Here is a 23,889-nt window from a genome sequence, read left to right as displayed (position 1 = left end):
TTCTCCTACATTTATGCTGCTTATGACTAAGTTCTTATAATTTGTTTGGAAAATGAATTATTCTCTTACTTAGGTAAATTATTAGCACTGTTTATTTACTTAGAAAATTTCTTTTTCATAAGTCAACGTCATTTCAGGCACTGCAATAATAACCATAAGTACCAAATTAATAGTCTCTGATTTAGAGATAATTTTACTAAATTAATGCATACTTTTAGCATTTAAAAATGTGTCAAAGTATTATTAAAAATCATCTAATTAATTATAAGAATTTAGAGCTTTGGCTTCATATAAAATGCTTGTTTGTTTTTCTTCAGCTTCTTTTAAAACTATCCTGTCTGAGTATAATTGTTAGCACTTTCCTCTTTCGTTCATGAAGCTTTTCATCTCAAAATAGACTAGTCTTATCTTAATCTGCACTTCAGTAATTGCAAAGCCTATTGTGATAGAAGTGCTTTTCCTTAATGCTTAATGTTCTCTGTTTTAACATACACATACAGTCACAATGCACTCATATTTTAAAGGGAAATGGCTTTATTTATTTTTGAAGTGGTGGCATCATATGGAAGTAGTATAGGAAATAGAGCTATATAAGGAGGTGCGATCAAACCAGGACCCAGCAAAGCCCGCAGGGAGCTTCACCCTTGTGTCCTGGTCCGACCTCCCTCCACCATCGTCATCATGCCCAAGAGAAAGGCTGAAGGGGATGCTAAAGGTGAAGGAGATAAAGCCAAGGTGAAGGACGAACCATAGAGAAGATCTGCCAGGTTATCAGCTAAACCTGCTCCTCCTAAACCAGAGCCCAGGCCTAAAAAGGCCCCTGCAAAGAAGGGAGAGAAGGTCCGAAAAGGGAAAAGGGAGAGCTGATGCTGGCAAAGATGGGAATAGCCCTGCAGAAAATGGAGATGCCAAGCAGACCAGGCACAGAAAGCTGAAGGTGCTGGAGATGCCAAGAGAAGTGTGTGCATTTTTGATAGCTGTGTATTTCTGGTGACTGTACAATTTGAAATACTATTTTTTATCAAGTTTTATAAAAGTGCAGAATTTTGTTTTACTTTTTTTTTAAGCTATGTTGTTAGCACAGAGAACACTTCATTGTTATTTTGGGGGAAGGACATATAGTACTACTAAAATGTCTCCAAAGCTGCACTGCCATGAAGGGAGATACCTTTCCCTTCTAGTTTTGAGAAACTTCCTCTTGGTTCCTGGGAGCAGGGATCTCTTGATGTTGTCACACATTAGCCATCTTGGCACAAACACCTTGTCGTGTGGGAAACTAAAATTTGTTTTTCTGTCCTTTTCTTCCTCTCCAATTTAAGCATAGACTTTGGCTCTCTTAAGCCCAGAGACCTATTGGGACCTGACCCCCCAAAAAGTTGATTTCCAGTCGGTTGGGCAATCTGAGCTTTCCAGTGTCACCACTGAGATGGCCTCCCTCTAAAGAGCAGCAGTTCCTTTGTAGATTGTGGATCTACTGATATGCTCTGCCATTTTATTTCATTTCCTGAAAGTCAGGGTCGGCTTGTGAAAAGTTGTTACACAACATGCTCCATGTGAAATGTCAACCCTCACTCTAAACTTTCCCTATTCACAGCATCAGATGAAGACTTCACTGGGTTTTGTGGTGGCTTTGTGATTTTGGTAGCTCATTGAAGAAGGGAGTTTGAAAGCTGTTGTATACTGTTAACGATTGTCTGTCCATATCCTGCCTGAAATACCACGATTGTTTATGAAAAGTATCTTTAATAAAGCTGGATTCAGTTTGAAAAAAAAAGTTGTTGTAAGAAATATAATCTACTACATTTATTTTCACTGTGTGATATAAAGCTATTGATGGAGCAATAAATACATATACTTCAATTTTGGTTTATGTTATTTTTAAAAAGGCACTGTAGCAAGAAGATGGGAGCATTGGCTCTATCACATTCACCTAGTGACTTCAGACATCTCTGCTTTGTTTCCTATTCCTAATAGAGACAAGCTTCTTTCAAGAATATCATGAAAAAGCTCAAAAATCAGCTTTTTACAATTCATGTACAGTTCTCAGAATAGAAAGTGAAAAAAAATCTTTATTAAAGGGAATAAATATTCAGCAGTAAAACTGTTTCTCCAGCTCTAGTATACAACTTGAGTTGTCTGTGAGTCATAAAACAAACAATTTGATGAGGATATTCTGCAGGAAAAATAGACTACTAACACAATTTAATAAATGTATATTTGTTATTTAAATCAGAATGTTTTATTCCTCATTAGTCTGCTTTATTTGAAAATTTCAGTAAGATACCATTAAAGCATATGATGCCAAATGATAATTTTTTGTGTGTAATTTCAGATACATTTAGAAAAAGCAAGGCCCCTCAAAAGACTTTCATCACAAAAATAAATGATTTCAGAGTATTTTAGAAACATAAATTTATTTTGTGTTGTGGAATTTTATATTAAACACTAGTGACCCCGTGCAGGAAATTTGTGCACATTTAAAGGGAATTAATTAGAGGAAATATTTCAATATTGCTACTTTTTCTTTCAGTTGTGAAATTATGGTGTCCCTGCTAATTTCCATATTCTTCTATTATATAGATAGAACTCTCCTTTCACATTGTAACTTGAACAAACAGCATTTTATTTGTAGAAAATGATGCACATCAAATAATACCTAGATTATAAAAAATATTTTAGATGAGATTTAAAAGATAAAGTAAAGATTACTCACCACACAATGTCTTAGGACAATATCTTTCAGCTATATTAGCAGCTGGTGCTCTCTTAAAGTTGAGTAAACTTGAGAACGCTGATGAATTGGATTGTAGATGCTTCAGTGTGACTTATATGTAGGTCTTCCTCTCAGCAAAAGAAGATTTTATGTTGTTACAGATGATATCACTCCCAATTCTCTGGATCACAAGTATAGGACCAGAACAGCAGACAACCCGATTGGATGATGCCCATTCTTCTTAAGATTTAGATCATTAGATATTAACAGTAACATAGTATGGGGCTGGGAAAAAGAATTATGCAAAGATTTCTAACAAATATTAAATTGCAAGTCTGAATTCTGACTGGGTTAATGAATTTGTATTATTAAAAAAGACTGATTTCTTTTTTTCATTATTTAAAGAATACTTTATTAGTTTCTGTAATCAAACCCATGCAGATTAAGACCTTACATATTTTATACAGTGCGTTACCCCTGTAGAAATGGAAAAAATTATGTTTAACGTTTCTAGACCAATATGGCTGTTAATTTCTGTACAATGCCAACCCAACACAGTACAACTGGGATAGTTTTTCCAAAGTTGACAGCACAGCTAAAGTTTCCAAAAATTCAAATTATATATATGTATGTATGTGTATATCTGTATATATATATATATATATATGTGTGTGTGTGTGTGTGTGTGTGTGTGTGTGTGTGTATATATATGTATATATATAAAGGCCAATAGCAGTATGTTATGCATCAATAGCAGCAACAGCTTTTCCAGGTTCTGTAGTCATCTGAACAAAATTATAGACATCCAGCACACTCCAATAATAAAAAAAAGAAGTAAAAAACAAATCTCCAGAAAACAGCAAAGTTCTGTTACTGTTGTGGTTCCTGGCACCATTTTCTTTTTAAGCTTCTCCATCATCATCTGGAAAGAAAACATTCTAGGATAACGTCTTTAAAAACAGCTCTGATAAAGCACGGTCACGATTACGTATCATAAAGCAGGTACAAGGTATTTTCCATTCACAGAAGTATGATACCGTACTGCCCTACGTCTATAATACTAGAGGTACAATTAAGAAGGCATTGTTTGAGACTTGATTCTGTTTTCCCAGCAGAGGCCCCAAGGGTGGGAGACACACGTTCTCAGACAGTTTTCCTCTCATTAGTGGCACAGTTCTAGGTACGGACTGCTCTTCATGAATATCACCTAAAAACCGTTTCAGAAAGACCAAAATGAACAAACAAAAACAATATCATGGCTAGCAGTGGATTACATGTAAAGTTTGGTAATAGTAGAAATATTGGTGCTTGGTAATCATAATAGAGGGTGGAACCATTAACGGCCGGTAAACATTGTTGCCCTCGGGCTAGGCTGACTGGAGCAGTGCTCGGATAGAAGTGTTTTCACTGGGGATTTAGCCTGAGTTAATGCGTCCGCATCAGCTTTGTCTGCTTCTGCAAGGCGTTCTTGATGGCTCTCAAACAGGATATTGTCTTCCTTTCTTCAGCACCTCTGGGAAACATCATCCTTGGGAACTATAGAACCTGCCGTGTTCACTTCCTGCAGCATCATCAGTAGCCAATCCTGCCTTTCCTCCGTGTACAGATTTTTCTGCAGGTTATGCATAAGCTGTATTTCACCCACAGTTTTCCTCCTGTAGAGAACAGAAACAGAGAAGCCACTCCATCAGCCCGCCTCTTCCCATCATAAAGCCAGCCCTAAAAATCCAATCCCCAAGTCCTCGCTCTGCAGAACAAGAAACGGTACTTACTTCAGGGGTCTCCCATCTGATTTTGCAAAAACACAGATTGCAACAGGACGGTCATTACTTTAACCATGTCATGTGCAGACATCATCTTCACTAAAAAGCTAAAGCAAAATGCAGGTATCTAAAAAATATTTTTAGTATTCCAAACTAAAATTTAATTTAGCAGTTTATATTTATAACTATACAACTGTACACAGAGTGGTACAGCAACTAATTGCATTGGTTTTCATGAAGGACTTTTGGAATCAGCCTCTTTTTTTAAAAATATATTTTTATTAATTTCAGAAAGGAAGGGAGTGGAAGAGAGAGATAGAGACATCAATGATGAGAGAGAATCATTGATTGGTTGCCTCCTACATGCCTCCTACTGGGGGGTTGAGCCCACAACCCAGGCATGTGCCCTTAACTGGATTCTAACCCAGGACCCTTCAGTCCCCAGGCTGACACTCTATACACTGAGCCAAACCAGGTAGGGCCAACCTTTTTATTTTAGAGATACATTAGTATGTATTATATATACGCATAATTAGACTTAGAAATTAGACTGAATAATTTTACTTTATAGGTAAATTGTTTTTACTTTTTAGGTATCTTTTTGAGAGTTCTTGTACAAGTTTTAATATACGAATTTTAAGCAACATGAGGAATGAAAATGCTTACTTTTTAGAATTCTACATTTTATGTTACTTATGACTAAGTGTTTATAATTTTCTTGGATAATGGCTAATTCTCTTACTTAGGTAAATTATTAACACTATTTATTTACTTAGAAAATTTCTTTATCATAAATCAACGTCATTTCAGGCACTGCAATCATAACCATAAGTACCAAATTAATAGTCTCTGTGTTATAGATATTTTTACTAAATTAGTGCATACTTCTACCACTTAAAAATGTGTCAAAGTATTTAGAAATCATCTAATTAATTATAAGAATTTAGAGCTTTGGCTTCATATAAAATGCTTGTTTGTTTGTTTTTCTTCAGCTTCTTTTAAAACTATCCTGTCTGAGTATAATTGTTAGCACTTTCCTCTTTCGTTCATGAAGCTTTTCATCTCAAAATAGAATAGTCTTATCTTAATCTGCACTTCAGTAATTGCAGAGCCTATTGTTATAGAAGTGCTTTTTCTTAATGCTTAATGTTCTCTTTTAACATACACATAGAGTCACTATGCACTCATATTTTAAAGGGAAATGGCTTTATTTATTTATTTTTGAAGTGGTGCATCATTTAGAAGTGGTACAAGAAATAGAGCACTATGAGGAGGCAAGATAGACCCAGGTCCCAGCAAAGCCTGTGCCCTGCTGCATTTCATCCCTCCCACCCCCGCCACTCCCTACCCCCGCCCCGCATCCCTTCTGATGTCCTGCCACCATCACCATCATGCCCAAGAGAAAGGCTGAAGGGGATGCTAAAGGTGAAGGAGATAAAGCCAAGGTGAAGGACGAACCATAGAGAAGATCTGCCAGGTTATCAGCTAAACCTGATCCTCCAAAGCCAGAGCCCAAGCCTAAAAAGGCCCCTGCAAAGAAGGGAGAGAATGTACGGAAAGGGAAAAGGGAAAGCTGATGCTGGCAAAGATGGGAATAGCCCTGCAGAAAATGGAGATGCCAAGCAGACCAGGCACAGAAAGCTGAAGGTGCTGGAGATGCCAGGTGAAGTGTGTGCATTTTTGATAGCTGTGTATTTCTGGTGACTGTACAGTTAGAAATACTATTTTTTATCAAGTTTTATAAAAATGCAGAATTTTGTTTTACCTTTTTTCTTTTAAGGTATGTTGTTAGCACACAGAACACTTCATTGTTTTTTGGGGGGAAGGACATATAGTGCTACTAGAATGTCTTCAAAGCTGGACTGACATGGGGGGAAATTCCTTTCTCTTCTAGTTTTGAGAAACTTCCTCTTGGTTCCTGGGAGGAGGATCTCTTGATGTTGTCACACATTAGCCATCTTGGCACAAACACCTTGTCGTGTGGGAAACTAAAATTCTTTTTTGTGTCCATTTCTCCCTCTCCACTTCAGCATAGACTGTGGCTCTCTTAAGCCCAGAGACCTATTGGGACCTGACCCAAAAACGTTGATTTCCAGTCGGTTGGGCAATCTGAGCTTTCCAGTGTCACCACTGAGATGGCCTCCCTCTAAAGAGCAGCAGTTCCTTTTTAGATTGTGGATCTACTGATATGCTCTGCCATTTTATTTCATTTCCTGAAAGTCAGGGTCGGCTTGTGAAAAGTTGTTACACAACATGCTCCATGTGAAATGTCAACCCTCACTCTAAACTTTCCCTATTCACAGCATCAGATGAAGACTTCACTGGGTTTTATGGTGGCTTTCAGATTTTGGTAATTCATTGAAGAAGGGAGTTTGAAAGCTGTTGTATACTGTTAATAATTGTCTGCCCATGTCCTGCCTGAAATACCATGATTGTTTATGAAAAATATCTTTAATAAAGCTGGATGCATTTTGAAAAAAAAAAGAAGTAGTATAAGAAATATGATCTACATTTATTTTCCTTGTGCAATATGAAGCTTCCCTGTGCAATATAAAGCTATTGATGGAACAACAAATACATGTACTTCAATTTTGGTTTATGTTATTTTTAAAAAGGCACTGTAGCAAGAAGATGGGAGCATTGGTGTCTAATCTTAGCTCTATCACATTCACCTAGTGCAACAGTTCTCTACCTGTGGGTCACGATCCTTTTGGGGGTCGAACGACCCTTTCACAGGGGTCATCTAAGACCATCGGAAGACACATATATAATTACATATTGTTTTTGTGATTAATCACTATGCTTTAATTATTTTCAATTTGTAACAATGAAAATACATCCTGCATATCAGATATTTACATTATGATTCATAACAGTAGCAAAATTACAGTTATGAAGTAGCAACGAAAGTAATTTTATGGTTGGGGTCACCACAACATGAGGAACTGTATTAAAGGGTCGCGCCATTAGGAAGGTTGAGAACCACTGACCTAGTGGCTTCAGGCATCTCTGCTTTGTTTCCTATTCTTAATAGAGACAAGCTTCTTACAAGAATGTCATGAAAAAGCTCAAAAATCAGGTGTAAAATACCCTTACAATTCATGTACAGTTTTCAGAATAGGAAATTAGAAAAAAGCTGTATTAAAGGGAATAAATACTCAGCAGTAAAACTGTTTCTCCAGCTCTAGTATACAACTTGAGTTCTCTGTGAGTCATAAAACAAACAGTTTGATAAGGATATTCTTCAGGAAAAAAATGCACTTTTTACTCAATTTAATAAATGTATATTGGTTATTTAAATCAGAATGATTTTTTCCTCCTTTGTTTGTTTTATTTGAAAATATCAGTAAGATACCATTAAAGCATATGATGCCAAATTATAATTTTGTGTGTTGATTTCAGATAAATTTAGGAAAAGCAAGGCCCCTCAAAAGACTTTCATCACAAGAATAAATGATTTCAGAGTATTTTAGTAGCATAAATTTATTTTGTGTTGTGGCATTTTATATTAAACACTAGAGGCCCGGTGCACAAAAATTTGTGCACTCAGGGGGGTCCCTCAGCCCGGCCTATGGCCTCTTGCAGTCTGGGACCCCTCGGAGGATGTCGACCTGCTGGTTTAGGCCTGCTCCCTGGGGGAACGGGTCCAAGCTTGCAGTCAGACATCCCTCTGGCATCTCGGCAGCCCTCGGGGGATGTCCACTTGCCAGCAGGGAGCAGGCCTAAGCTGCAGTCAGACATCCTTAGCGCTGCTGAGGAGGAGGGAGAGGCTCCCACCACCACTGCTGTACTGGCAGCCATCAACCTGGCTTGTGGCTGAGCAGAGCTCCCCCTGTGGGAGCACACTGACCACCAGGGGGAAGCTCCTGCATTGAGTGTCTGCCCCCTAGTGGTCAGTGTATGTCTTAGTGACCAGTTATTCCTAGTCGTTCTGCTGTTAGGGTCAGTTTGCATATTACCCTTTTATTATGTAGGATAGAGGCCTGGCTCATGGGTGGGGGCCGGCTGGTTTGCCCTTAAGAGTGTCCTGGATCAGGGTGGGGTTCCCGCTGGGGTGCCTGGCCAGCCTGGGTGAGGGGCTGATGGCTGTTTTCAGGCTGGTCACACCCCCTTCAGGGTCTGGGGTTGACTGGGGTGCCTGGCCAGTCTGACTGAGGGGCTGAGGGCCATGTTCAGGCTGGCCAAGCCCCCCCACCCCCGCCCCCGCCCCGGCAACAGAAGCTCCCAGCCTCTCCTTTTTTTCCTTTTTTCTTTTTTATTCTGGGATTTATTTACTTTCTATAATTAAAACTTTGCTGCTTTGAGTGGAGCTCAGAGCTGCCGTGACAAGGGTGAAGCTTGGCTTCCTCCATTTCCAGGGACAACCCACCCCTGCTTGCTCCAGCTCCGTGGCCACGGCTGGATAAAAGCAGGTATCTGGGATGTATTTACCTTCTATAATTGAAACTTTGTTTCTTTGAGTGGAGTTCAGAGCTGCCATGGCAGACAGGAAGCTTGGCTTCCTCCATCATTGGGGCAACCAAGCCTCCAGCTTGCTTCAGCTTTGTGGCTGTGGCTGTTATATTGGTTGGTTAATTTGCATATAGTCGCTCTGATTGGTTGGTGGGCGTGGCTTAAGGCATAGTGAAAGTACGGTCAATTTGCATGTTTGTCTTTTATTAGTGTAGATAACTCAAACCATCCTTTCACATTGTAACTTGAACAAACAGCATACTACTTGTAGAAAATTATACACATCAAATTATACCTAGATTATAACAATTATCTTATATGAAATTTAAAACAGAAAGTAAAGATTACTCACAACACAATGTCTTAGGACAATATATTTCAGGTATCTTGGCAGCTGGTGCTCTCTTAAAGTTGAGTAAACTTGAAGGAGCTGATGAATTCGATTGTAGACGCTTAAGTGTGACTTTTATATGTAGGTCTTCCTCTCAGCAAGAAAAGCTTTTTTTTGTTACAGATGATATCACTCCCAATTCTCTGGATCACAAGTATAGGACAGAACAACAGACAACCCCATTGGGTGGTGCCCATTCTTCTTAAGATTTAGATCATTATATATTAATAGGAACACAGTATGGACCTGGGAAAAAGAATTATGCAAGGATTTCTAACAAATATTACATTGCAGTTCTGAATTCTGACTGGGTTAATGAATTTGACATATTAAAAAAACTGATATCAATGATATACGGTGAAGTCATCATTTTAAGTAAAACTTAAACTAAAACTTAAACCATTGAAAATAAAAACTGAAAATAAGTATATGTTTATAACCATATTGTTGATACAGTTATTATGAGAATTATAATGAATCATATTATGTTATTCTTACTTTACAAGCCATTTTCAAGTAATCCACATCAGTCCTTATCATCCTTCAAAATAATAGATATAGTGCCTTTCTTAAAGGTGTTAAAAATATTTTGAGAAAATGCTCTTAGTATATAATGAATTGTAAGGGCTTCAAAGGTGAAATAATTTGAACCTTTATATAACTTACATTTTATTCATGCATTTAATTTGCAATAATAAAACATTTGATACACACTAACTATATGAAGACTTTACATATACTATTCCACTGAGGTTTTGTAGCAATCCTTTCAATAAATACAATCATTAGCCCCATTTTCATGTGAGGACACTGAGGTTTGGAAAGTAAAGAAAATGGAGTTCAACAACGGTTTTTATGACTCCAGAGTCATTTTTATTCTTACTACCTCAATTTCCCCCTAGAAACACATCAAAATTACAACTAAACTAAAAGTACAGATCAACCATCATTCAGAACTACCTGAAATCTAGCTGACTGGAAGTCCTCTAACTAGGGAATTAAGAAGAAGCCTCATTGAGACTGGAAGGAGGGGCGGTGACACAAAACACGTGTGTGAGAGGGATATCTTGGTTGTGAAGCCCCCTCTTGAGGAGTGAGGGCTCATAGCCTCACATCAGGCCTCCTAAACAGAGTTCCAGTACCAGGGAGAGAAGTCCCCATAACTTCTGGCTATAAAAACTAGTGGGGATTGTGACTGCGTGAGACCATCTGGGCATAAGCCACATTTTAAATGCATATGTGGCTATGGTATTGGACAGCATAGAACACAGAACATTTCCATCATCACAGGCAGTTGTATTGGACAGTATTGACCTAAGTAGATCAGGGCTGTGTATTTTACACTCCTGATGTATCTTGTGCATTTCTTTTAGAGCACTTATCAAAGTTAATAATGAATTAATGTCTGTCTTCCATACTAAATTATTGGCCCCATGAAGACAAGAACTGTGTCTATTTTGCTTGCTGGTGTATGTCCAGTGCCTAATATAGTACACGGCAAGTAATGAACCCTAAATAGATGTGTCAAATGACAAATAAATAAAGTTATATTCTAAAACATACAAAAACTCTATTCCATGGAATTTGGGGTTCAGACTAGAAATATGATCAGTAGGATTGGGCATAGGCAAATACCTTTGCATTCAAGTTTCAAATCACTTTCTCCATTGCTGAGTATTTCATTATCTTTCCTGAAATGAAGAGGACAAAAGTATCTAGCTACTAAGATTTGGGGACCTGGTACTTTGATAATATTACTGAAAGGATGATGTTCAATATATAATCATTTCACAATATATGTAAATCAAACCATCATGTTGTACACCTTTAACTTATATAGTGATGTATGTCTATTATTTTTCAATAAAACTGGAAATAAAACCATTTTATGTTGTTCTTCCTAGTCATGATCCATTTAAACATGTTGGTATTACCTATAACCAAAAAGATATTTTTTAAAAATATATTTTATTGATTTTTTACAGAGAGAAAGGGAGAGAGATAGAGAGTTAGAAACATCGATGAGAGAGAAACATCAATCAGCTGCCTCCTGCACATCTCCCACTGGGGATGTGCCTGCAACCCAGGTACATGCCCTTGACCGGAATCGAACCTGGGACCCTTGAGTCCGCAGGCCGTCGCTCTATCCACTGAGCCAAACCAGTTTCTGCCAAAAAGATATTTTCATAACAAATAACAAATTCTTTACTTCACGTTTTTAGAACCATGATCATTAAATTTTATTTTGCATTGAAAGATGAGAGAGAGGTTAAAGAGTGCAATTTTATTCTTTTATAAATTATGCAATACATACTTTAAAAAGAATAAACAGCCAGGCTGGCACAGAAATAGGATAATTAAAAGACTCTTGAATAAAATTAAATCAAAATAATCAATTAAATTATAGCTATCATGGCTAGGAATGGATTACATATAAAGTTTGGTAATATTAGAAATATTGGTACTTGGTAACCATAATAGAGGGTGGAAACATTAGCAGCATGTAATATTGTTGCCCTAGACCTAGAGGCTGACTGGAGCAGTGCTCTGAGAGATGTGTTTTCACTGGGATTTAGCCTTAGTTAATACGTCCACATCAGCTTTGTCTGTGTATCCAAGGCTTTTTTGATGGCTCTCAGCCAAGACATTGTCTTCCTTTCTTTGGGGCCTCTGGGAAGCATCATCCTTGGGAACCACAGATGCTTGGCGGGAAACAAAATTATACACATCCTGCAGCTTCTTCCGTAGCCACTCTGTCCTTTCCATCGCGCTCAGGTGTTTACCCCGGTTGTGCATAAGCTGTATTTCACTCACAGATCTCCGCCTGTAGGGCACAGAAACAGAGAAGCCACTCCATTAGCTCTCCGCTTCTCATAAAGCCAGCCCTAAAAATCCATCCCCAAGTCCTCGCCATGCAGAACAAGAAACAGTACTTACTTCATGGGTTTCCCATCTGATTTTGCAAAAAAACAAATTGCAAACAGGACGATCATTACTTTAACCATGTCCTTTGCAGACATCATCTTCACTAAAAAGGAAAAGTAAAATGCAGGCATTTAAAAATATTTTTACTATTACACATTATGTAATTAACTTTAGCAGTTTACATTTATAACTACACAACTGTACACAGAGTGGTACAGCAACTAATTGCATTGGTTTTTATGAAGGACTTTTGTAATCAGCCTCTTTATTTTACAGATACATTAGTATGTATCATATATACACATAATTTGACGTAGAAATCACACAGATTAGTTTTACTTTCTAGGTAAATTAGTTTTACTTTTTAGCGATCTTTTTGAGAATTCTTGTGCAAGTTTTAATATATGAATTTTAAGCCACATGAGGAATGAAAATGCTTACTTTTTAGAATTTCCTCCTACATTTTATGTTGCTTATGACCAAGTTCTTATAATTTGCTTGGATAATGGCTAATTCTCTTACTTAGGTAAATTATTAACACTATTTATTTACTTAGAAAATTTCTTTATCATAAATCAACGTCATTTCAGGCACTGCAATAATAACCATAAGTACCAAATTAATAATCTCTGTTATAGATATTTTTACTAAATTAGTGCATACTTCTACCATTTAAAAATGTGTCAAAGTATTTAGAAATCATCTAATTAATTATAAGAATTTAGAGCTTTGGCTTCATATAAAATGCTTGTTTGTTTGTTTTTCTTCAGCTTCTTTTAAAACTATCCTAAGTATAATTGTTAGCACTTTCCTCTTTCGTTCATGAAGCTTTTCATCTCAAAATAGAATAGTCTTATCTTAATCTGCACTTCAGTAATTGCAGAGCCTATTGTTACAGAAGTGCTTTTTCTTAATGCTTACTGTTCTCTTTTAACGTACACATAGAGTCACTATGCACTCATATTTTAAAGGGAAATGGCTTTATTTATTTATTTTTGAAGTGGTGCATCATTCAGAAGTAGTATAAGAAATAGAGCACTATGAGGAGGCAAGATAGACCCAGGTCCCAGCAAAGCCTGTGCCCTGCTGCATTTCATCCCTCCCACCCCCGCCACTCCCTACCCCCGCCCCGCATCCCTTCTGATGTCCTGCCACCATCACCATCATGCCCAAGAGGAAGGCTGAAGGGGATGCTAAAGGTGAAGGAGATAAAGTCAAGGTGAAGGACGAACCACAGAGAAGATCTGCCAGGTTATCAGCTAAACCTGCTCCTCCAAAACCAGAGCCCAAGCCTAAGAAGGCCCCTGCAAAGAAGGGAGAGAAGGTACGGAAAGGGAAAAGGGAGAGCTGATGCTGGCAAAGATGGGAATAGCCCTGCAGAAAATGGAGATGCCAAGCAGACCAGGCACAGAAAGCTGAAGGTGCTGGAGATGCCAGGTGAAGTGTGTGCATTTTTGATAGCTGTGTATTTCTGGTGACTGTACAGTTAGAAATACTATTTTTTATCAAGTTTTATAAAAATGCAGAATTTTGTTTTACTCTTTTATTTTTTAAGCTATGTTGTTAGCACACAGAACACTTCATTGTTATTTTGGGGGAAGGACATATAGTACTAATAGAATGTCTTCAAAGCTGGACTGACATGGGGAGAAATACCTTTCCCTTCTAGTTTTGAGAAACTTCCTCTTGGTTCCTGGGAGGAGGATCTCTTGATGTTGACACACATTAGCCATCTTGGCACAAACACCTTGTCGTGTGGGAAACTAAAATTTGTTTTTCTGTCCATTTCTCCCTCTCCACTTTAGCATACATAGACTTTGGCTCTCTTAAGCCCAGAGACCTATTGGGACCTGTCCCAAAAACGTTGATTTCCAGTCGGTTGGGCAATCTGAGCTTTCCAGTGTCACCACTGAGATGGCCTCCCTCTAAAGATCAGCAGTTCCTTTGTAGATTGTGGATCTACTGATATGCTCTGCCATTTTCATTTCATTTCCTGAAAGTCAGGGTCGGCTTGTGAAAAGTTGTTACACAACATGCTCCATGTGAAATGTCAACCCGCACTCTAAACTTTCCCTATTCACAGCATCAGATGAAGACTTCACTGGGTTTTATGGTGGCTTTCTGATTTTGGTAGTTCATTGAAGAAGGGAGTTTGAAAGTTGTATACTGTTAACGATTGCCCATATCCTGCCTGAAATACCATGATTGTTTATGAAAAGTATCTTTAATAAAGCTGGATGCAGTCGGGGGGAAAAAAAGAAGTAGTATGAGAAATATGATCTACTACATTTATTTTCACTGTGCGATATAATATAACGCTATTGGTGGAGCAACAAATACGTATACCTCAATTTTGGTTTATGTTATTTTTAAAAAGGCACTGTAGCTAGAAGACGGCAGCATCGGTGTCTAATCCTAGGTCTATCACATTCACCTAGTGACGTCAGACATCTCTGCTTTGTTTCCTATTCCTAATAGAGACAAGCTTCTTACAAGAATGTCATGAAAAAGCTCAAAAATCAGCTTTTTACAATTCATGTACAGTTTTCAGAATAGAAAATTAGAAAAAAATTTTATTAAAGAGAATAAATATTCAGTGGTAAAACTGTTTCTCCAGCTCTCGTATGCAACTTGAGTTCTCCATGAGTCATAAAACCAACAGTTTGATAAGGATATTCTGCAAGAAAAATGGACTACTAACTCAATTTAATAAACATATATTGGTTATTTAAATCAGAATGATTTATTCCTCATTAGTCTGTTTTATTTGAAAATTTCAGTAAGATACCAGTAAAGCATATGATGCCAAATTATAATTTTTTTGTGGGTAATTTCAGATAAGTTTAGAAAAAGCAAGGCCCCTCAAAAGACTTTCATCACAAGAATAAATGATTTCAGAGTATTTTAGTAGCATAAATTTATTTTGTGTTGTGAAATTTTATATGAAACATAAGTCTAACCCTCCTTTCACATTGTAACTTGAACAAACAGCATGCTACTTGTAGAAAATTATACACATCAAATAATACCTAGATTATAACAATTATCTTATATGAGATTTAAAACAGAAAGTAAAGATTACTCACCACACAGTGTCTTAGGACAATATCTTTCAGGTATATTAGCAGCTGGTGCTCTCTTAAAGTTGACTAAACTTGAGAAAGCTGATGAATTGGATTGTAGACGCTTTAGGGTGACTTTTATATGTAGGTCTTCTTCTCACCAAAAGAAGCTCTTTTACTGTTACAGATGTCATCACTCCCAATTCTCTTGATCGCCACTATAGGACCAGAACAACAGATACCCCCATTGGGTGGTGCCCATTCCTCTTAAGATTTAGATCATTAGATATTAACAGAAAAACAGTTGGTGGCTGGGAAAAAGAATTCTGCAAAGATTTCTAACAAATGTTAAATTGCAATTCTGAATTCTCACTGGGTTAATGAATTTGTATTATACAAAAAACTGATTTCAATCATTTATGGTGAAGTCATCATTTTAAGTAAAACATCATCACTGAAAATAGAAACTGAAAATAAGTATATGTTTATAACCATATTTTTGATACAGTTATTATGAGGATTATAATGAATCCTATTATGTTATTCTTACTTTACAAGCCATTTTCAACTAATCCACATCAATCCTGTACATCTTTTAAAATAATAGATATAGTGCTTTTCTTAGAGGTGTTAAAAATATTTTGAGAAAATGCTCTTAGTATATAACGAATTTTAAGCACTTCATTTTTATTCTTACTCCCTCACTTTCCCCCTAGAAACTAACAGATATCCCTTCTTTGAACTCCAGTCTTCTTGACTTTCATTTGCCTCGCCCTTTGCAGCTGCTTTGCTCACGTCTGGATTCTTGTGTTCCCCACCTGATGATGGAAGACCTGCTCCAAAACCTAATGGAGGCATAATGCTGCCACCTATCTGATTTCAAATATGGCCACACCCTGGTCTCCATGTATTCCATCAAGGCCCTTTGAATGCCATTGGTGTACCTAGGATTCATTTAAGCAGCTTATCTCCCAGCTAAAGTCTCAGAATGGGATCAGTTCTCTTATCTCTGGTCCTATCCAGGCTTCATATTATCCCTTTTTCTCCTAACCATTGCCGAGGTGTGACTCTACACCATGTAAAGAGCCAGTCCAAGCTTGAATAGTACCTGAATGAGAGAGATCTGTTAGTCCTGCTCTGGGGAGTCCTCTACAGTAGGCAAATATCACTTAATTTCAGAAGTGTCAGAGACAGACTGCAATGTGTCTGCAGATATGAACCAGGTTGATAAAAATGTTGGAAAACATGACGTGAGAGGCTGTGGAGTGAAACGGAAAGGAAAGGAAAGGAAAGGAAAGGAAAGGAAAGGAAAGGAGAGGAGAGGAGAGGAGAGGGGAGGGGAGGGGAGGGGAGGGGAGGGGAGGGGAGGGGAAGGGAGGGGGAGGGGGGGAGGGAGAGAAAGCTTGGAGTGACTATATAGCTGTTTTTCATTTTTTATAGAGTAACCATAACAAAGAAGGTATATTTTCTGTGGTTTAAGACGAAAGGACTGACTTCAATTGTTAACGAATTCAAGGAGGCAGATTTGAGCTAACTTGGATAATATCATTGTTAAAATAAGGAATCAAGTACCTTCTAAATAGTGAGTTCTCTCATCACTGGAAATGTTCAAGTAGAGACTAGGTAAGCATTTATCGGGGAGATTAGTATAGAGATTCATACATGACAGAATTGATCAAATGACCAAGCGGTCTCTTTTGAAGGTAAAATCTATTGATTTGATCTTTTTAAAGACCTCTTCTGATGAAGTCTATACTGGATATTTGTGTATCTTTTTTTTTCTTATACTTACTCTGTTGAGAGAAAGGAGAATTGGAAATGGAAATGGTTTTATAAACACCGTTTTCATTATAATTATAAAGCCACATTTAACATTGTAATTTGTACATTTCCCCCACTTTGAGGGGTAAATTTAACAGAATTAGCAGCTTTCCAGGAGAGATGCAATTAGTTTGTTCACTGTCTTCCTCCTATTATAGGTATTTAAGAATAAATTGTCATATTGGAGACAACCACAGTATTAAGCTAGTTTCACAGAAAAATAAAGCAAACAATTTAGATGTTCATTCATTCAAAAATTGCATTGAGTACCTACTATCTGCCAGGGGCTGCATTAATCACTAGATGATTAAGACATGATCTCTGTCCTCAAATTTAACACATAAGTACAGTATGATGTGACAGGCATTATAGTAAAGAAATGAACAAAGCTTTATAAAAGCACAAAGAAGTGACTAAATTTCCCTGGAGTTGTTGGAAGATATTTTACAGAGAATCTGAAATGTTCTTAAGGATGATTATGAGGTTTCCATAGGAGAAGATGAGAAAGGACAGAAGGAACAGCATGTGCAAAGACACAGAGGCAGTAGACAGAATATGTGCTAGTGGAAGGAGAGGAGAAATGGGTGAGGACCCTAAAGAAGGAAGTTGGTTACAAATTATGGAAGGCTTTTGTTTGCATGCCAAGGAGTTTTATCTTGTAGTCCCCTTTAAACCCATATGTGTATTAGTAATATTTTTGTGTCCTTCAGATTTTTTAAGGGACTACATGACCTTCCCACAAAGAAGAGATATAGCTGCCAAGATTTTGCACATGATTTATCTGAGCCATCAGGCCATGGGACTGCAGGCATTAGATAGAAGGAAATCATTTAACGAAAAAGAGGACTCAGGGTTATGTGGGCACAAGAGGCTGATGTCACAGTGACAGAGAAGAGCTGAGCACAGCTTTTTGCTTTGAATAGCTCAGCCTTTCTCAGCACTCTCAAGTTCTCCAAAGCCACGTTCTGACAACCTACTGTATGCCTCACATTTGGGAAGAATGAAGAGTCATGTGTTATTTTCTCTTGCTTTTTAGGAGGTTTAATTTGAGACTGATATGTTTTTCCTTCTGTTCGCTCAATTAGAATTAGTATGGCATTGAAGAAACTTCCAGGGCTTGAAAATACAGCCACAGTTCTCCTAATTTCATGTTTTATCAACAGATTAAATGGTGTCTGTTTTAACAGTTGACTTAATTTTTTTTTCTTTTTCAGGAGGTCCCTGAGAGCAGGGGCTTCTATCCCCTAGAGTTGAGATGTGTCATCCTTCCAGCATGTGGATATGCTTGCCAACCGAGAAGTTCTCTGAACTCCATGTTAAGGGATTTTTATGGATGCTTTCTCACATAGGCATAATTGATTATTAATTCAGCCTCCAAACCCTCTCTGCTCCCCAGAGGATGGGGGAAGTTGACTTACTTTTTTGCTTTTAGCTCCTCTGTGGGGTATTGAGCTACTGAGCTCTTCCTGATCTGACAGAAAACTTTCCCTCTTCCCTTTCCTGAATTTATCTATAGTTTCAGACAATGACAAAAATGCTTCAAAAGACAACATATAATAACTGTTGAATTTTCCTAGTTCTTTTTGTAATGTGCAGTTCCTTATTTTTCTTTCTTGATAACCCTCTTATGGACGGATTCTTTGAGTGTGATACTCTAATAAGCAGCTTTTTTAAAAATCTTCACCCGAGGGTATTTTTCCATTGATTTTTTTAGAGAGAGTGAGAGAGAGAGAATGACAGAGAGAAATATTGATGTGAGAGAAACACTGCAATTGGGGTATGTGCCTTTGACCGGAATCGAACCTGGGACCCTTTGGCAGGATTTAGTAAGCCATTGTTCTCTTGACATTCTTGGGCTGTTATAAACCCTGGGATACATTATACTTGAGTAGCCCTTGACGATAAAACACTAGTATACAACTACCCTCACAGACAAAATACTACTAGTTGTTTCTTGTCTACTCTATCAGTGAATGTCCATCCTGCATGTGTTTGCAGCCTTCTGCATGTTTATATGGAACGGGGGAGTGTTAGGATGACATGCTCAGTCAGAAAGAGGCGTTTCTATACGTAGGAGAGTAAGGGTAAATAGTGAGATACTGGATGCCTGGGATGAGGCAATCTTTCTAAATACAGCAAGGAATGTCTCTGTCTTGTCACAGTGTAAAACAGGATGCCATTTAGGGAAACCTTAGAGTCTTTACGTGGTTAAAAAGATTTCTAGTTGTTCAGATGTCTCTGTGACATTCTCTGTGACATAGGTTAAGAATGGAACATGTCCTGGGGTGTTCCTCATTCAAAAGCTCCTGAGCTTTAATCTACTTTTCTCCTCTGTTTCTTAAAGATATGACATAGTAGGGGGAAAGTAGGCTTAATTGAGAGCTTTTTTTCCCCCTTTTAATCATAAGGAACTTGGACAGCCACAGAAATTTCATTGAGAAGTAAAGTCTCAAATTTTTAGAGACTTTTTTCAGTGAGCTGACCAGACCATTGATGTCATCACTCTTAATTCTACACAATATATTTTTATTGTCCCATGAAAGTACTCATAGTTTGCAGAGCAAGTGTTCTGACTTGTAGTTCAGATAATATGTTTTCCTCCGTGAATGTGGATCTTCCTTTGGATTACATAGAATCTTAGTGATGCACTACTCTCCCTATGATACTAGAAAAAAATACAATATCTTTCACATCTTTTTTTTTTTTTTAAAATATATCTTATTGATTTTCCACAGAGAGGAAGGGAGAGAGATAGAGAGTTAGAAACATTGATGAGAGAGAAACATCGACCAGCTGCCTCCTGCACATCCCCTACTGGGGACGTGCCCACAACCCAGGTACATGCCCTTGACCGGAATCGAACCTGGTACCTTTCAGTCCGCAGGCCGACGCTCTATCCACTGAGCCAAACCGGTTTCGGCCCTAGAATGCTATTGACTTCATCTTTCAACAATGAAGAAAATTTCCCATATGGCTTAACTCAACAAACTGTCCAGAAGAATGCTATAATAGGTAAAAAGAGAGGCAGGAAGATGAGATTCTATTTCCCCTTCAGGGACATTCTCCAGGTGTCTAAGGTACCAACGAAATGTGAAAAAGTTACTGTGAGGCTTAATTCCAAACATACTCATACTCATGTGGTTGGTTATTTTAAGAACTCAACTACAAGGCAAGTCATAGTGGAAAGATCACTAGACTTAAATCCAGAAGATCTTAATTCAGATCCCAGCATTACTAAGGTTGCCAGATTCAACAAATAAAAACACTCGCCATCACCAGGTGGGCACGTGGCCCAGGTCAGACACTGGCTCTGACCTTATGGGCTGCCTACTCCTCCCCTGCTTCCCCCTCCTCCCCACCAGAAAACAAACAAACAAAAAACACTGGAAACCAGTCAACAATACTATATTGTATACTTAAAGTTTTATTGAAAGGGTAGATCTCATGTTCAATGTTCTTTTTACAATTAGAAAAAAAAAAAGAATTAAGAAAACCCCACATGATACTGAATTAAATTAGAATGATTTCTAATTGCCTATGCATATATACACTGAAATAAAAAAAAAATATTACATAGGACATATTTATACTAAAAATTATTTGTATTTATCTGAAATCAATGATAAGTATCTAAATTACATACCTCTTTTTAAAGTTATATTTCTGGGGTTGGACCCCGGCAATTTGGCTTTTCCTTTTTTTAAAATATATTTTTATTTATTTTTTATTTTTTTATTTTTTTTTAAATTAAATCTTTATTGTTCAGATTATTACATTTGTTCCTCTTTTTTCCCCCCCATAACTCCCCTCCTCCCAGTTCCCGCCCCACCCTCCGCCCTCACTCCCCACCCACTGTCCTCATCCATAGGTGCACGATTTTTGTCCAGTCTCTTCCCGCATCTCCCACACCCCTTTCCCCCCAAGAATAGTCAGTCCATTCCCTTTCTACGTCCCTGATTCTATTATAATCAACAGTTCATTCTGTTCATCAGATTATTTATTCGCTTGATTCTTGGATTCACTTGTTGATAGATGCATATTTGTTGTTCATAATTTGTATCTTTACCTTTTTCTTCCTCTTCCTCTTCTTAAAGGATACCTTTCAGCATTTCATATAATACTGGTTTGGTGGTGATGAACTCCTTTAGCTTTTCCTTATCTGTGAAGCTCTTTATCTGACCTTCAATTCTGAATGATAGCTTTGCTGGATAAAGTAATCTTGGTTGTAGGTTCTTGGTATTCATCACTTTGAATATTTCTTGCCACTCCCTTCTGGCCTGCAAAGTTTCTGTTGAGAAATCAGCTGACAGTCGTATGGGTACTCCCTTGTAGGTAACTGAGTTTCTTTCTCTTGCTGTTTTTAAGATTGTCTCTTTATCTTTTGCTCTTGGCATTTTAATTATGATGTGTCTTGGTGTGGTCCTCTTTGGATTCCTTTTGTTTGGGGTTCTCCGCGCTTCTTGGACCTGTAAGTCCATTTCTTTCACCAGGTGGGGGAAGTTTTCTGTCATTATTTCTTCAAATAGGTTTTCAATATCTTGCTCTCTCTCATCTTCTGGCACCCCTATAATTCAGATGTTGGTACGCCTGAAGCTGTCCCAGAGGCTCCTTACACTATCCTCGCATTTTTGGATTCTTTTTTCATTTTGCTTTTCCGGTTGGGTGTTTTTTGCTTCCTCGCATTTCAAATCATTGACTTGATTCTTGCGCTCCTCTGGTCTGCTGTCGGGAGTCTGTATAATATTCGTTATTTCAGTCCGTGTATGCTTAATTTCTAGTTGGTTCCCCATCATAACATCGAGGGTCTCATTAGATTTCTTGAGGATCTCACTACATTTATCGGCGGCTTCTAAACAGTTCTTGAGAGACCTTAAAAGTGTGGTTCTGAACTCTATATCTTCCATTGACAATTTTGTCCTGTTTCTTTGTCTCTGCATTTTGTTATGCTTCCTTGGTGCACCCCCTAGTGGTCTTTGTTTGCCGTCTTATAGTTAAATCTTGATTGTTGTAGCTAATTCCAGGGAGGGTTTGACCTCCAGGCCAAGTGGCTATGAGAATCAGCTGTGTCAGCAGTGAGAGAACTTCTGTCCTCTAGGGAGGTGCTAATCTAGCCTTTGCCTGAGGCTATCCGGCAAATGCCTTTGTGCAGGGCTTGGGTGGGGCGGGTAGCACAGGATCAACAGGGTGGGCCGGAGAGAGCAGTTATGGCGGCTCTCAGTCCTGTCCCCAGGGGCTCTGCCTCTCTGAGTCCCAGCACCCGCTGCAAAGCTCAGAGAGAAAGCTGCACTCGCTCTGACCAAAGCCAGACAGTCCCGCTTCTCCCGTTTGAGTCTGGGTCCCTAAACACTCGCCCGGATCTGGAGCTCAGAGTCTGCGACTCCCTCCCGATTGAAAACGCCAACCGCGCCCTCCACTGCCAGCCCGCTCCGCGCACTCCGCACCTCAGAATTTCACTTCAGCACTGCGCCTCCTCTGAGTGTCCGTATGAGTTTCTCTTTCCTCCTAGTTGTAGGACTTCCACTCAGCCAGCGTTCCTGTGTTCTGGGTGATGTCCCTTCCGTTTTTTGGTTTCACTTTTTAAGTAGTTGTTCAAGGCAGCAAACTCCGGCGTTAACCTATGCCGCCACCTTGCTCTTGTTCCATTCTAAGGCCCTAAAATATATTTTTATTGATTTCAGAGAGGAAGGGAGAGGGAGAGAGAGATAGAAACATCAATGATGAGAGGGAATCATTGATTGGCTGCCTCCTGCACACCCCCTACTGGGGATTGAGCCTGCAACCTGGCCTATGCCCTTGGCTAGAATCGAAACCTGGGACCCTTCAGTCCGTAGGTCAATGCTCTATCCACTGAGCCAAACCAGTTAGGATTGATTTGGCTTTTCTTAACAATGCCTATTTTGTAGCATTGGCTTATAAGATTTCCTGCAGTTAGAGTTCATGTTTCAATTACATTATAACAGAGCTTCTACATCTAAATTACTTCATGGTTTTCTCCATTGAACATCTATAATAATAAAAGCATAATATGCTAATTAGACTGGACAACCTTCCAGATGAAGCCAGGGCTGCGAGGGAAGCCCAGGTCCCAGGTACCTGCTGGCGGTCAGAGGGAAGCCTGAGTCCAAGGTGCCAGAGGGAAGCCGGTGACAGCAGCTGGGGGAAGGAAGGCCTACACTTGCATGAATTTCATGCATCGGGCCTCTAGTGCATTAATAATAAGAAAACATGCTCAACATTATCATTTGAGCTGATATCCTGACTATGTACTGTAATAAAATCAACAATTCCAAGAACTGCTCTTCACATTGGATGTTGTAAAGCATACAATACCATCTTTCATGACATAAATGGCTTTCCATTCTTTAGGATAACATTTTGTCTCTTAATCAATGAATTTTAAATAGTTACCCATTGACAAAAAAAGAACATTGTCATGAATTTGGATTTCCTTCTTCATTACTATGCATGATGATTTCACTTGCTCCCATGCTGGATGCATATTTAGAAATATCCATATAAAATAATAAAATTCTTCAAGATAGTTATGACAAATGCCATAATCTTTGTCCACTCAAGTTGGAATTTCTTTTCCTGTTCATAAGCAACATTGTCCTTTTTAAGAACAGGCACTTAAAGGAATATACTTTTATCAATTCTCTCTTTAACATATTTAACAAGTTCCTTTAAGCAATGGAACACTACAATAACACTGCTCTTTTTTAAATTTGAGTAATCTTACTGCTAAGGAAATATTGAAAACCA

General features: G+C 38.2%; 1 protein-coding gene and 3 pseudogenes across 4 annotated transcripts; 3 read left to right on the top strand and 1 right to left on the bottom strand.

Annotated features, from left to right (window-relative positions):
• The first annotated feature begins 681 nt into the window (after window positions 1-681).
• Window positions 682-1,653, top strand: LOC308525413 (non-histone chromosomal protein HMG-17-like; annotated as a pseudogene). Its single transcript has 2 exons — window positions 682-958; window positions 1,595-1,653. The product of its transcript is annotated as a non-histone chromosomal protein HMG-17-like (transcript).
• A 4,214-nt stretch (window positions 1,654-5,867) lies between these two features.
• On the top strand, window positions 5,868-6,143 carry LOC308525410 (non-histone chromosomal protein HMG-17-like; annotated as a pseudogene). Its single transcript has one exon. The product of its transcript is annotated as a non-histone chromosomal protein HMG-17-like (transcript).
• A 5,738-nt stretch (window positions 6,144-11,881) lies between these two features.
• Window positions 11,882-15,525, bottom strand: LOC308525636 (parathyroid hormone-like; the record flags this gene model as incomplete). The annotated part of the gene is made up of 3 exons (XM_081100401.1): window positions 15,468-15,525; window positions 12,257-12,347; window positions 11,882-12,143 (listed from the first exon to the last, which is right to left on the bottom strand). The coding sequence occupies exons 2-3, from the start codon at window positions 12,340-12,342 to the stop codon at window positions 11,882-11,884; spliced, it is 348 nt and encodes a 115-aa protein (XP_080956527.1). The 5' UTR covers window positions 12,343-12,347; window positions 15,468-15,525.
• On the top strand, window positions 13,410-13,685 carry LOC308525409 (non-histone chromosomal protein HMG-17-like; annotated as a pseudogene). Its single transcript has one exon. The product of its transcript is annotated as a non-histone chromosomal protein HMG-17-like (transcript).
• Window positions 15,526-23,889: the final 8,364 nt, after the last annotated feature.

The sequence above is a fragment of the Myotis nattereri genome (genome assembly GCF_964212035.1).
Source record: "Myotis nattereri genome assembly, chromosome: 9".
NCBI classification, from domain to species: domain Eukaryota; kingdom Metazoa; phylum Chordata; class Mammalia; order Chiroptera; family Vespertilionidae; genus Myotis; species Myotis nattereri.
The sequence above is the reverse complement of the archived record's forward strand: the minus strand, read 5'-3'. Positions and strand labels throughout refer to the sequence as shown.